The following is a 14,716-nucleotide window of genomic DNA, read 5'->3' as shown; positions in this document are numbered from 1 at the left end:
CAACAGCCCACCATAGCGCCACAATCTTACTGGGCTCAAGGCCCAACACCAGTGTAAATGGTATCCACAAAAATATATCATCCAGATATACTTTAAATATATCTACCAGATATATCCTAACAGAAACAAAGATATGCTAAGTAAGACCGTTTATATTTATTATTATTCTGTTTATATTTTGTTTATCTCATATCAACCCAAAGCCTATAAGTAAGGGCTGGGAGATTCCAAACGAGTACGTTCTCTGGATACATTTCACTCACAATTCACACAGCATATCTCTCATCTTATCAATTCTCTCCCACAGAGAATTCCATATACTCGCCTAACTTGAGCGTCGTAGTGCCTTTTCAGGTACCTCCCCCCGGTCAAGGCTAGAAGATCACCGTACGGCTGAAGTCAACACGAGGACGTACGGACGGAAATCAGAAGAAGCGGATAGAAAGACAGAAAATGACGTCGTCGAGGTTAGTCCTTCGGTCCCAATAAATTTATACCGAAACAATAAGTAAAAATAATCATAAACAGATCAATCATAAGATAAGACAGATGATATTAAAATATTATTAAAAAAATAAGCATATATAAAAATAAATTAGCCAAAGCATAAGGAACCAATCAGCATATATTTGTCCGTAAGGTGGTTCGTTCACCAGAGCCAATGCAGATTTCATTGTGTGGGACTGCATACGTATTTGAATTTGAAGATTGAACCGAATGTTTTGAAAAAGATTTCCGTTTTGTTCCTATAAGTTTCCGTACGTCATCCATCACGAAATTGAGATTTCTAAGGTATGGTGTATTAAATGTCCATAGACGCATCATCAAATTATTTTAAAAATCTTACATCTATTAAATATAAGACTAATTTATAATATATAAATGAAATGTGTCATTTTACATGTTGGTTTATAATATTAAATTAGACTTTAACTCTCTTTATAATAAGCTACTCTACTTCAACCAACTTAATACTCCAAAGAAATACCTCAAATTCTTTTGTAAATTCAGCCGACAATTCTATCAACCGAACTCACCAAAATCAAATTCTCTAAATACTCATAATAATTGTGAATTATAATCATAGCCAAATAACCAAAAGTTTTCATTAAAATCATTCATATATCTACTTAGACAATCCAAGCATTTAAAGCAATAAATTGAACCCTTTAAAACAAGTAAACTGAACATTTACACACATTAATTACCTTGTTCCCACCGTACTTTCTTTTGTGGGCTTTTTGGAATCACGTGTAAAAGAAATTACTCAATTTATTATATAATAATATTGTGAAATGGATTCAATCATAATGCTATTATTATTACTTTGAATGAGAATGCCAATACCTTTATAAATGCTACGGGATTTCTAGATAGTCGTTAGTTTCACTCTAGGCATCAATACATTAATGTTCATCTTTCATAATTTAAACAACTCATTTTTCAATTTTTATTTTTTATCTCTTTTGTTTATTCCACTTTCATTGTTTTCACAATTTAAAAGCTTTTGGATCGATTTCTTTTAACCATTTATGACATAATATAACTAAATAAGGATGAACAAGACGTTATTTAATTTTTTTTAATCAACTTTGATAAATGTATTATTTATCTAAATCTATGTGTATTATCCTACATAACATTTACCTTATCTACAAATTCAATTAAAATTACTTGTAAACATGTTCCTTGAAAAGTAAAAATATTTCTAATAAATATTTGTAGGTAATTAATTTTCACTTACTCACACAAACGAAAGATTAATATTCATACATAAACCTTATTTTACAATCCGTACGTAATAATCAATAAATAATTAAATAATTCTTAATATTTAAATGATAAAATTTTATTACACAAAACAACGATATTTTTCAAAATTATTGTATTACCTAAAAAATAAATGTATTATTTATTAAAAACTGCATCCCAGCTTAATTTAATTTATATAATTAACTCGACCAATTTATTAAAATTACTACAATATTTAATAAATTCCTAAAATTTTATTAGGAGTCATACTACTTTAGAAAGAATTTCACCATATTCTAACAATTAATCAGTGCTATTTAAGATAAATATTATGAATAACGTATCATTAACAAAGTTTTAATTATGTTTGAAAAAATTTCTTCAACGAAAAATAAATAAAGTTTGACAAAAAAAAAATGAATAATCAATATCTTTTAGTAGGTAGTATTTGAAAAAACAAAAGGATAATAATGGGAGAACATGCCGTCCGCATTCTCCATGAACGTACAACACGCAAAGCAACATAACATACATTGAACAGAGAAAGGGAGAGAGCAGAGAGCGAAATTATGCGGAGCGCAGAGGTAACAACAGTGATGGTTGCTGCCGTGTTTTTGTCTGTGGGTTTGAACACTCTCGTAAAAGCAAATCTCTCCAAAGGCATGAGCAATTACGTTTTCGTTGCTTATTCCAATCTCTTCGGATTCTGCTTCCTGCTAATTGCAACCACCCTTCATTACAGAAACAGATCTCCCACACCGCTCAATAACTTCATTCTCTTCAGAATTTTTCTCATTGGCTTCCTCAGGTACTGTAAACGCTTTCTTCTCTTTTGCCAGTAAATTTGTTCTGTAATTTCTTTTATCAGCAGATTTTTGTTTTATATGTACATAAAAGGCCAAAGTTACATCACACAAAAAAATAAAACAGATAACGTAAGAATCGTCTTCCTATATTACATATTATCTCTTATCCGTTCATCTCCCCTGCCTTATTTATCATTAAGATCTGAATCTATCACTCTCAGTCTTTAATTACAGAACTGTTGTGTTTCATGTGCTGAAATTCCTATTTTATTGTTTTATTTATGATTTTCTTAGCGAAAAAGTTATTTTATCTCTTCCTCCTTATGAACCATGTTGTCCTCCATCTAGCGTTTTATCCTCCATTTTTTCTGCTTTCTTGCTATGTATATTTTCAATGCTTGAATGATTTTGTTCTTGTCTTAGTGTTTCCATTCAGACGCTTGCTTATGCTGGGCTTGGATATAGCTCTCCCACTCTCATCTCAGCCATTGAAGATCTTCTTCCAGCTTTTACTTTCATAATTGCTGTTGTTTTCAGGTCTGTTTCCAATTCTTTTGTTACGATGAGACTTTTAATCTTCTAGATATTTTCCTGTCATTCTTTAAAAGACAAAATAGATAAATAAATATAATAAAAATTCTTATATTTTTTTTAATATAATAAGAAAAAGTTATGGTTATTTTACGAAAGTTTTAATTCTAATAATTTTATTTAAACTTTGTCGTTAGATATTTGTCATTAGATAATATAATTGAACACTTGTTGATTTTAATGTTATTATGTAATTAATATTGAAATACAATTAATGATTTTAAATTTATAAAATAAAAATAAAGAAATTATTCAAGAATTAATTACATGATAATGTTGATGAAAATAATTTATAAATATTAATTTAACTAAAATTAGCATAATTATAGTTTTTGTACACTTTCTCTTTGTTATAACAACAAAACAAATATCAATATTCATTACACCTAATTTAGTGTTTGTCTAAGAAAAAGAAATAGTAGATATAAGTTTTATCTTTAATTAATATGATGGATTTAATTATTATTTAGAGTGGGTTTATAAAGTTTTTAAAACAAAAGTTTAAGCGTAAAATGGGAGAGAAAATGACTTAGTAAAATGGGAGAGACGAGACAAAGAAAATTACTTGTTAAAATTGTTTTAATCCATTCTAATATTGACTGAAATTTTTTATTTTACTCGTGTATGGGTGGGTATAAACATATTTATACTTAAATTTCTAAATTGATTATATAGATGAAATAAGTATGTATATATTTACACGCCATTATTATCGTATTTGTTTCTGTCCCAATAATTTTTCTTATTTTATTAATCACTTGTTTTAAATTATTAAAACATTTTTAATTTATTTGGTAATTTATAAAATTTATATTAACTTTTATTTTAATTCTTAAATTCATAATTTATTTATAAAATACATATTTAATATGTTTTAGTTATTTTTAATTAATTTATCTTCATCTTATTGTCATTTTATAGTCTTATGGTAAATATTATGTATAATATTTTGACTTAATTACTGTTCCATCAATTACAGTATCTTAAAATTACTTCAAAGGAAAGTTACTATTAAATTTCACTCATACAAATTTTTTATATTCATTTTTAATACTATTCTTCTTATTTTATTTTTCTAAAAATACAAAAAAAAATACCTTATTAGAATCATTTAACTTTTGTAATATGTGTGAATGTAAATATATATAATTATAGTGTTACTATAAATATAAAAAAATTCCTACAATATTGGTATAGAGACATTCTTTCATTTAGTTTGAATCGACACGATACGAGGGACATAAGAATTAATTAGGGATTATAAGCGTTATTCTTTGATAAGAAGTAGAAATTTGTTTTGATACTATATTTAATCCTTTAATACATAATATTATTACTATCCTAATTACTATTTACTTAACATTTCAATTGTAGTTAGATTTTTCTTAAGTTATCTTAAAAGAAATAAACTTATTGTTCTAGTGTGGGAGATTTTTAAAGTTAAATAATGAGTTTCATAACATAATTAAAGATCAAAAGTAATATTAGCAAGTGATGTTATCTACTCATTATCTACTCTAATATCACAATAAAAAAAATCCATATTAACAAAACAACTTAATAACAGATTTGTCTTCAATTATATTCTATAATTGATAAGATTCCTAAATAATATAATAAAAAAATTAAATTTGTTAATCTTAAATTATTATTTATTATAATGTTAATAAAATAATACAATATACTTGTTTCATTCTGTTCTTGTTCTCTTATCTAAACATAATAAATTTATACCTATTTTTCAGGCAATACTTTTATCTTATTTTAATTTAATTTATCTCTATTTATTTATCGTATTTCTATTTTTTTTTAGCTTTAATAGTTATTCCTAACTTTTTCTTTTTACAAGAGACATGTTTGAATTTGATTATACCCATTTTCATCTTATAAACTTTATATTCATTTGTGTTTTTGATCCTCAATGATATAAAACTGGTGTTTCATTTTAATCTTTGTCAAGTAATTGGTATATCTATATATATTTATTAAATAATATTTTTTATAAAAATTAATGATCAAAACAAAGAAAGCATAATATATCAATAATATAAGGTGAAAAAAAATAATGTTTTCTTCTTTTTAATGCTAAATAAAAATAAAAAACTATAATTGTATAAATTTTAAAACATAACACTAAATAAAGTAAAATTGTAATTCATATTTTTTTTAGTAAAACAAAGTGGATATTTTTGTAGGACCTTTAAACTTCAAATAAGGCAACATATGTTTATCATAAGTGTTCTAGTTTATAAGGGATGGGGAGTTGCTTCATCCTCCAACTAGATTTACCATTTTTGATTTTTTTTTTTCTAAAAGTAGAACCAAGGTCACTGATGATTAAGGAGGGTGTAACTTTTCCATACATACAATATAAAAGTGGTGCAAAATAAAAGTGGTGCAGCAAAAGAAGTTCACTAAATTTATCTAACTACTATAACAAAAATTGAATTATAGTAATTTGTACTGAGATTAAACATTAAAATTATATTTAATTTAAATATATTATTTTAGGTATCAAAATTATAGGTCAAAATCTATCATTAGTGTCATTTAATTATTTTTTCTGCGAAATATAGAAAAGGATGATAAAATCTCAAGGAAGTCGTAAACTGATGGAAGTTCAAAACAAGTAGGTAAAATCAAATAATTAAAGTTGTTAGAAGATCAGTTTATTTCCACCAAATGGTTAATCATAAATTTGGATATTTGTATGAAGTAATTAAAGTGTGAACCTTTTGATGTGATGTGAGGATTTAGGATGGAAAAGCTGGACCTAAAGCTAAGAAGCTACCAAGCAAAAACCATTGGGACTGTGGTCTCAATTGCAGGGGCATTAACAATGACTTTGTACAAAGGTTTTGCTGTGACAAGTAATCTCATGCCAAACAATTTATTTCTCTCATCTCAACAATCACAATGGGTACTAGGAGCATTTCTCATAACAACTGCTGCCTTTTGTGCTTCAGTCTCACTTGTTATACAGGTAAATAGCTTTTACTATAAAGAATTGTATTTCTCTAGATAAAATTAATATAAAATTACAAGTTTCTACTATACATTTTATTTCTGAAATATTGTGCAAAGATTTAATAAGTTTAGTTGTTGTTTTCATCTTTAAAATTCTTTCTGCAGTGTCACTTTGTCCTCACACATAACAAAAATGAGTCTTTTGATGCAGACATGGACAATTAACGATTACCCAGAGGAGCTAATGCTAATAACCATTGCTACCAGTTTCTCTGTAATCCTATCTTTCGTAGTTGCTTTCATTGCAGAGCAAAATCCCAAGGCATGGATACTTAAGCCTGATATGGAATTGGTGTGCATATTGTATTCAGTAAGTTTGGATCTATAGTAGAACGAACTATTTGATGCAGACCAGTAATTTTGTAATAATTTGGACCTTATTTTACTGCTGTAGTTATTTTATGATTTTTGTAGGCCATTGTAGTGCTGTCTACACGAAGTGTGGTGTATGCATGGGCATGTCGAAAGAAGGGAGCTGTGTATGTTGCTATGTTCAGTCCTTTAGGAATTGTGATTGCACTTGCTATGGGGATTGTGTTTCTCGGAGACACTCTATATCTCGGAAGGTATGTGCATGCATGTAGCTTCAAATAATGCTACATTTTTCCCAATTAATAAGTTGTTGGATTTTTGTTCACTCTGCAGTGTAATCGGAGCTGCTACAATAGCTGTTGGGTTTTATGCTGTAATATGGGGTCAGGCTCAAGAGGAAAACATGACTTGTGAAAAAGATGGAACCTGTGGAATTATCTGTTCGTCTTCATCTTGTTCTGACACCCTCTTACTGCATAAAACCAAAGATACAATGGTAGCATGACAGGTTTGAGGGAGACTTTTAACCTATGATGGAAACCGACATTATGAGATAGTTGAAATGAAGTCCTATGTCATAAATGTTTTCCTTTTATTTCAATACGAAATAGAACTATAGCAACGGGCAAGTCATTAATTTCCCCTTGCACACCCCATGTTTACTAGCAGAAAATATCTGTCAAATAAGTTGTAATGTATACTTAATTTGTACGGTTATACAATGTATATATTTTGTACTGTTATATATGATTAAGATATCTATTGGCAAATCAGGACTAAATTAAGATAGTTATGATTATACGATATTTGGTACTGTTATTGATACTTATAATTTAGTTAATAATATCTTCATCTTAATATGCTCCCATAAAAATTGGTAAAAATATTTGATACATTAATAATATCTTACAAAATCTGGTTTATCACAACTTTGATAAAAATATATTCAAGTTGTTCTTCAAATCCAATATTTAACATTTTCATAATATTTTTATCAAGTTTTTTTTTTTTTTTTTTTTTTTTTTTTTTTTTTATGATGAAAAGTTGTCAACATGTACATGTTTCAACAATCATGTTAAATTGAGTTGTGAGTAATGTCACGCATAACCTTATTATCACAACTGAATAAGAGAATATTTGTATATCAAAATCTTAGAGAAGTAATGAGTCACAAACCTTCCTAGAGTTCTATAAATATTCTTCTAACTTTTACTTTTACATTAGATCTAGCTACAATTTTATGCTTTCTCTTCTCATATGACAATGTTACCTCTTATAAATGTGAAGTATCCAGAGGTTGATCTTTAATCATCAAGAGCACTTGTCAAATTTGTATCAGTGTAAACTATTACATCCTTGTAATTGGAGTTCTTTTTGAACATAATTCTTATTTTAGGAGTAACTTTTATGTACCTAAATTTGTATAACAACATTCATGTGTTTTAACCATAAGTTTATATTTTACAACAATAAATTACATTGGTTAAAACATAAGTAATGTCATTTCGTAAATAAGTGGACATGTATTACATTGATTGGATTGGGAACTAATGTAATGTGTTTTAAAAATTTTCATAAACTACGTTTTTGTTTCTTCCTATCTCGCGCCCCATGTACTTATTACTTTTTCCCTATGGATCTCGTTTCCTATACTTCTTCTTTTTCTCTCCTTGCTCATGTCATTACTTCTTTCCACCTTGAACTTGTGGTCGTCGTCATCATTGTCATCCCTCACACTTGCAATCGCCATTGCTATGTCATCCTTTATGCTCACGACATTTTGAGGATTTTCTATGTTGCTTAACGAACAATCTTTATCTACCCCAATCTAGTTATGATTGGCTTTTGTGTTGTTCTTTCCCACTAACCATTAATAACCAACCTCCCACCTACTTCACGCATTGTGTCACACCATGGATGCCAATCTTGGACTGATGGCAATGTTCTAGCTACGACAAGCCAAATCTAGAAGCAACCAAGCCATGTTCATGAAGGCAATGATGTGTGAAATTTGTGGTATGTTGAATAGGTTGCAGTTTTGGAGTGATATATGGTGATGGAAGATGTGTTTAATGGTTCTATAAGAGAAGTTGGGCCAACTCTTGGAGGAAGGTGGCTAAAGGAGGCCACTTGAGTTGTTCTAGCCTAGGGTGACCTTAAAAGAGTAGTATGACACAGAAATGGCAGCATAACTTTACTCTAAATCAAAGGTGATTACATGATGGAGAACACCTCTATTTATAAGCTAAAGTGTCTCAAAATAGGTTGAAACTTTAACCTAAAAGAGCCACCTTGGTTGGCTTGGAGAGCAAGAAGAAATCCTCTGCGATAGAAGGGAGACAAGCGGCAAAAATCCTCTCAAATGAGAGAGTGACAAGTGACCACTACCTATGGAAAAACTCTCCATTCCTAAAGTGACACATGGCCACTAACTAGGAGGAAAACTCTCCATTGGGAAGCCTTCACATGTCTAGGACGAAATCTTGCTCCCTTGTTCTCCAAGCTTAGCCAAAATATTGACCCCTTGGTCAACAAACCTATTTTGGACCTCCAAGCATAGTCAACTTTGGGCCTTGGCCCTTTCTTGACTTGTTTGGTTAAATTCCTATTCTTCTTGGTCCAAAATACAAGGCCCAATTGAAATCGTATATTACTAAGCCCATAATACAAAGCCCAAATAAAATCTAGACTACTTGGCCCATAATACAAGGCCCAAAATTATTCTTACTCTACTAAATCTTCATGATGGCTTAAGATGATTTAAGAGAAAAAGTTTAGGCCTATCTTCCATAGATGTCTCCAACTCTTCATGAGTGTGCTAGGTCATTGCTAGGGGTATGCCATCATGGACACAAACAATTAAGCGTCACATGCTCATTGATGAGTCAATATTTTCTCGACTTCACTTGACCAATTGTGCTAGATTTACTTAGGGAATTGTGCTTGAATGTCCATTATTTCCCCATTTTTGCTAATTGTGCTTAATTTGACCAGAAATTCTTATTTTAATTAATTTGAATTATTTGAGCTAATTATTTTCATTATTAGTCGTGGGAGACTCTTTAGAAGTATATTTTGGGACATTAAACGGTTGTCACGTCAACAACCACTTTCCACATAGGCATTTTAGATTTAATTTCAATTGTAATTTCGTTTTTAAGGCTTTTTGGATAGATTTAGCACATTGGGCCATTTTTGGTCATTTTTAGGATTAGGCCCAATTTGTATTCTAGCCTAGGGTTGTGTACAAAAGGGGGGCAAACCCTAAACACACAACTCATTCTCTCATTTACGTTTTCTAAGCTTTGGACAACATGGGAGAGCTCCCCCAATTTGGGGTTTTAGGTTTTTCATTTACAATTTGATGCACTTTCAATTCCAGTAATGCAATTTTGTTTTCTTCTCTTTGCAATTTCGATTATGCACATTTAATTACTTTCATTCTCGCATTGTAGATTTCGTTTGAGTTCATTTTCATTTCGTTTTCTTGCATTTTGATTGTGTTTCCATTTCGTTTGCTTACGTTTCCATTTCGTTTCATTTATGTTTGATTTCCTTTCCAGTTTGATTTCGTTTGTGAATTTCATTTTTCAGTTTTGAATTGAATTCGTTTTATTGCACTGAGTTACCATTCATTTTCTACGTTTTGAATGATGTTCATGGAAGCTTAATATTGTGGATTGGTGATTAGTGAGGTTCCAAATGTTTCCTTGAGATTATTGTAGCCTAATTGTGATTTTATTTTGTGTTCCCTACATATATGCAATGTGGGTCCTCACTTAGTTGTCTAATTAGAGCATGATAATCTTCACTTAGTTGATTACTGTGTTTGAGTAGAACTGATGAATTTGTGTGAGTGTGTTTGCTTAATTCACATTTTATGAAGGCCGGTTTATACTTCGCTCAGTTGTCTACTTCGTGTTGGATTAAGGGTCATAGGATTGGATATCTGTTGTAAATCTATGATTGGAAACAAGTGCAATCGAGCTAACACTAACCTGTCTTTGAATCTGTGTTTGAATTTGTGCTTTAGTTAGATTATTTCAGTACACAAAACCACCTTCCAAACCCCCCACCATGTGTTTGACCTATTGTTAGCACCCTGGCAAATGTACCATATCGTATCAAGTAATAATAGAACAGTAAGTCCAGATATCGTTTCCCAAGGGACTCTATGGCCTAAACGTTCATGTGAATTGATTTCATAAGACTTGAATAAAAATTAAATTTAGGGTTTGTAAATGCGAAATCTAAAATAAACGTGCAAATGCTACAACTGAATCAATTGACAGATAAAGATATGGATGAATGGAGTTGTTGGGGGTTTACGGTTTCATCCTAATCCACCCTCCTATATCTACTATTCCTATTATATTGAACTTTATTATCAATGTTCATGCAACTTTCTAATTTACTCTAAACCCGATCTCTCGGCAAAAAGAGCCTATTACCATAATTACTAGTTTACCATTTCTAGTCTCCCTAGCAATTGTTAATGCATTAATAACAGAAGCTTAAAGCAATTGACCGTCCTATTCCTATCTCTAGGCAATATTTCATAATCAAGAGAATTCTTCTCAGTTCTAGACTTCCCCATACATCCCCGTGTCGACAAAATCAAAGATCATGACACTGAATGAGTTAAACAATACAAGCTTTAAAGTACAGAGAAGAAAACCCAAACTATTGATAATACAAGTATATGAATAAAATAGGAATTTCGATATAAGAGAGTTTCACAAAGATTACATCTTTTCCCAACAATAAAGGGTTTAGTTCACCATTAACATGGTGAAACTATATGGATTTAATGGAAAGAATGGACGAATAAACCCTAGAATTGGTGAATTGGAGCTTTCGCATCCAAAAGCCGCCTCCAAGGAGTGTAGAAGGTGTTCTTTAAGATAATGAATGTAAAATGTGGCACATATACAACAATGACTACTTCAGATTTATAATCGATGTAAATACCAATATTAAACATTAATCTTAGTGTGGATTGTGTATGAATTAACTAATCACAATGAGAGAATAAGCTAAATATGGTCTAGTGTGTGAGATATATAACAATCTCCCTATAGGTATTTGATATCTCCCTATGTTAGTTAGAATATGATATTCTTAAATATACAACTTCAACACACCTTCGATTGGAGAATTTATTGGCTTGCATATTGTCATTCCATTTCTTTCATTAAATTCAACGAATACTTTTATTGAGAGAAAAAAAATACCTTATTATAATCTTTAGACCTCAATTTCAGGAATGTACTTCAAAGGTCCAAAATCCTTCATCTTGTCAAGTACTCTTTCAATGTCTTACATTCTTCTAGATCATCTCGCATAAGCCTAATGTCATTAACATTGATAAAAAGGAATTGTAATATTTCCTTCCTTTTTCTTTAGAAATAAGGTATGATTTTTGTTGTTCTATTGATATCCAAAAGCAATTATTAACTTGGTAAATCTACCAAAGCATGTTAGTGGCAATTGCTTCATAAAGCAAGAAACTTAAACTTTCACTCCTTCTTGGTATGTATATATGGGATCTCACATCCATTTTGTAGTTACATATTAAGATCTTTAGAAAATTCCTTATGTAAGAATGTATCTTTCATGTAAATTTTTTTTAAAGACCAATTAATGTTTACAACTAAAGATAATAATGCTTGAATTATAATAATTTTGGTTATGAGCAAATGTTTCAATGTAATTTATTCCATATAATTGTGTGTTCCCATTTGTTATTAATCTAACTTTGAATATCTCAAATGTATTATTTGCATTAAATTTCATGAAATACACCGATTGACATCCTACTGGTAATTACTTTCCAATTGGATAATATACCAATTTCCATGTTTCATTTCTTTTCCTAGGATTTCATCTTCTCATTCATATATAACATCTTTCCACTAAGAGTTAGCTAAAGATTTATATACACTGTTAGGAATATATACACAATAGATAATTGAATTATACATGTGATATTTGAGCTAAACAAATTTTGGTTCAAAATGTAATTACTCATAGGGTATATGGTCTTATTGTAAAGTCAGGATACAAATAGGTTTAGGAATATCTCTAGTGATACAGTCTTAGAAATTTTTGTTGTATTAGGTTGGTGTCATATATTGTTAGAATAAGGAGGGAACCTTTCGATCTTAACATGCTCAAATTCTTTCTCATTATGTGATTTTAATTATTGGTTTGTTGCACACTCTCATCATCTCCTGATATAACTTTGTCACTTCATTTCTCTAATATGAAATAATTATCAACTTCTTATGTTAACAAAATTATGAATTTCATCACAATTCTCTCCTTGAATTTTAGACTCATGAAAAAAATACATGAAGATCTCATAAAAAATTGCATTCGTAATAGTGGATATTAGCTTGGTTTGTGTATTGAAATATATATATATATATATATATATATATATATATATATATATATATATATATATATATATATATATATATATATATATATATATATGCTTAATAGCCTTTTTGTCCCCAAATTTGCTTATTTTTTTCAATTAGGTCATTCCTTTTAAGAGTGTGTCAAATTGGTCTTCACTTAATAAATTTTTGCATCAACGTCGTCCCTTCCGTTAAATACACCCAAACGGCATTAACTTTTTTTCTCTCTCTTCTATTTTTCTGTAACCCAGTAGACCTTTCTGTTCTGCAATCTTCTCCCAGGAGGAGACCTTTCTGTTCTATAATCTTCTGCAACACAACAAACCAATTTGTTCCGTTAAGATGAAACATGTATAACAAAGAATAAATAATAAGAATTAAAATACTAAAATGTATAACAGATAATAAATAATAAGAATTAAAATACTAAAATTAAAATGGGCTGATAGTGATGCATACAATACAACTCCATTTTCACTCTTTAAAACGTGAAAAAATTCTTCATTTCTTCATTGTTTGGGATTGCAAGACCCCTTCTGATTTCGGCCACGTCGTGTTTCGATTGGACGCTCTGGCGAAGCCACCTCCGACGATGTTCGAGAATTGTAAGGTTTTGTGAAGAATTTCAGGTTGAGGTGGAGTTTGAATGTGTCCGAGGATTCTCTTGAAATTGGGTTGGAGGCTGCAATTGGGATCATCGATTACATGGCCAAGGTCATCATCGACCCTCCCATTCACCATAGCAACGCTTAATGCCTAGGTAGCCGTTGGAGTGAAATTTTTCACCGGAACCCCAAAACCAGTCCGCGATAAAATCGTCAGAGTCTGAATCGTAGTCGGTGCCATTGCGATTGTCACCAAAGGCACGCTATTGTGATTCTCACCAAAGGCGTTGGTGAACTGCGTATTCGGCGACAACAGCGTCGAAGACGAAACTAGGTTGGGGTTCTGATTTTGCAATTTAGAGTTTTAGTTGTTCTCTGACTTTAGGGGTTTCTATTTTGACAATCAAATTTCTTTTACAATTTGAGATGTAGGTTTTCGTTCGAAATTGGATTTGAGTTTTTCCTGTTCTTGGGGTTTTTGTCGCTTCTTTGCATATTGATGGTTGTGAATTGGGGGTTGGTTCATAGGTTATTGTTCTGATCTTGTTTTTTTTTTTTTTTTAATTTGCGATTTAGATTTACGAATTGGGTTTTCTCTGGTGTATCTGATTCTCATTGTGAAGGGTCTTGGGGTTGATGATGCACTAGTGCAGCGAGGGGCTTTTACCGCGATTATTTTTCACCAGACGTCGCGGTTTACGAACCGCGGCATATTCAGCTGCGGTAGTAAGTCAAAGACTTTAGGCCGCGATTACAACCGCTGTAAAAAGGTTGGGGAATATACCGTGGTTGTACAAGGAACCGCTGCCTAAGCCCCCTTTTTCTTTAAAAAAATAAATTGTTCCAGTATATGCCGCGGTTAGAACCGCGGTAAAAGACCCAGGAATATGCCGCGGTTCTTGCACTAACCGCGACCAAAGGTCCATAAAAAAAACGAACACTATATGCCGCGGTTGTGGTACCACAACCGCGGCATATTCCCCTGCAGTTTCTTAAAATTGCAGGTCTATCTTTGTGATATCCATTACCACAAAAACAGACCTGCATATCAAATACATGTTCAAATTCATTTTCAAGAGAACAAACACATGTTGAAATGTATTTTAACATCAAATAAAGTACAAAGTCTAACAAAATACAATCTAATCAAATGCAATGTTTAAATCTAGTAACTAAGATCTATTGTATAATCTAA

General features: G+C 30.6%; 1 protein-coding gene across 1 annotated transcript; it reads left to right on the top strand.

Annotated features, from left to right (window-relative positions):
- Positions 1 to 2,246: 2,246 nt before the first annotated feature.
- Positions 2,247 to 7,242, top strand: LOC106779691 (WAT1-related protein At5g40240). Its single transcript, XM_014667861.2, has 6 exons — positions 2,247 to 2,560; positions 2,982 to 3,095; positions 5,907 to 6,132; positions 6,328 to 6,486; positions 6,591 to 6,742; positions 6,822 to 7,242. The coding sequence occupies exons 1-6, from the start codon at positions 2,322 to 2,324 to the stop codon at positions 6,991 to 6,993; spliced, it is 1,062 nt and encodes a 353-aa protein (XP_014523347.1). The 5' UTR covers positions 2,247 to 2,321; the 3' UTR covers positions 6,994 to 7,242.
- The last annotated feature ends 7,474 nt before the right edge of the window (positions 7,243 to 14,716 follow it).

Source organism: Vigna radiata, unplaced genomic scaffold (assembly GCF_000741045.1).
Source record: "Vigna radiata var. radiata cultivar VC1973A unplaced genomic scaffold, Vradiata_ver6 scaffold_167, whole genome shotgun sequence".
Classification (NCBI taxonomy): Eukaryota; Viridiplantae; Streptophyta; class Magnoliopsida; order Fabales; family Fabaceae; genus Vigna; species Vigna radiata.
The sequence above is the reverse complement of the archived record's forward strand: the minus strand, read 5'-3'. Positions and strand labels throughout refer to the sequence as shown.

Bases quoted from the DNA above. Each gene is read 5' to 3' on its own strand.
- LOC106779691 (XM_014667861.2), top strand. From the start codon at position 2,322: ATGCGGAGCGCAGAGGTAACAACAGTGATGGTTGCTGCCGTGTTTTTG. The intron at 2,561-2,981 runs GTACTGTAAACG...TTCTTGTCTTAG, and splicing joins TTTCTCATTGGCTTCCTCAG to TGTTTCCATTCAGACGCTTG. The intron at 6,487-6,590 runs GTAAGTTTGGAT...TGATTTTTGTAG, and splicing joins TGGTGTGCATATTGTATTCA to GCCATTGTAGTGCTGTCTAC.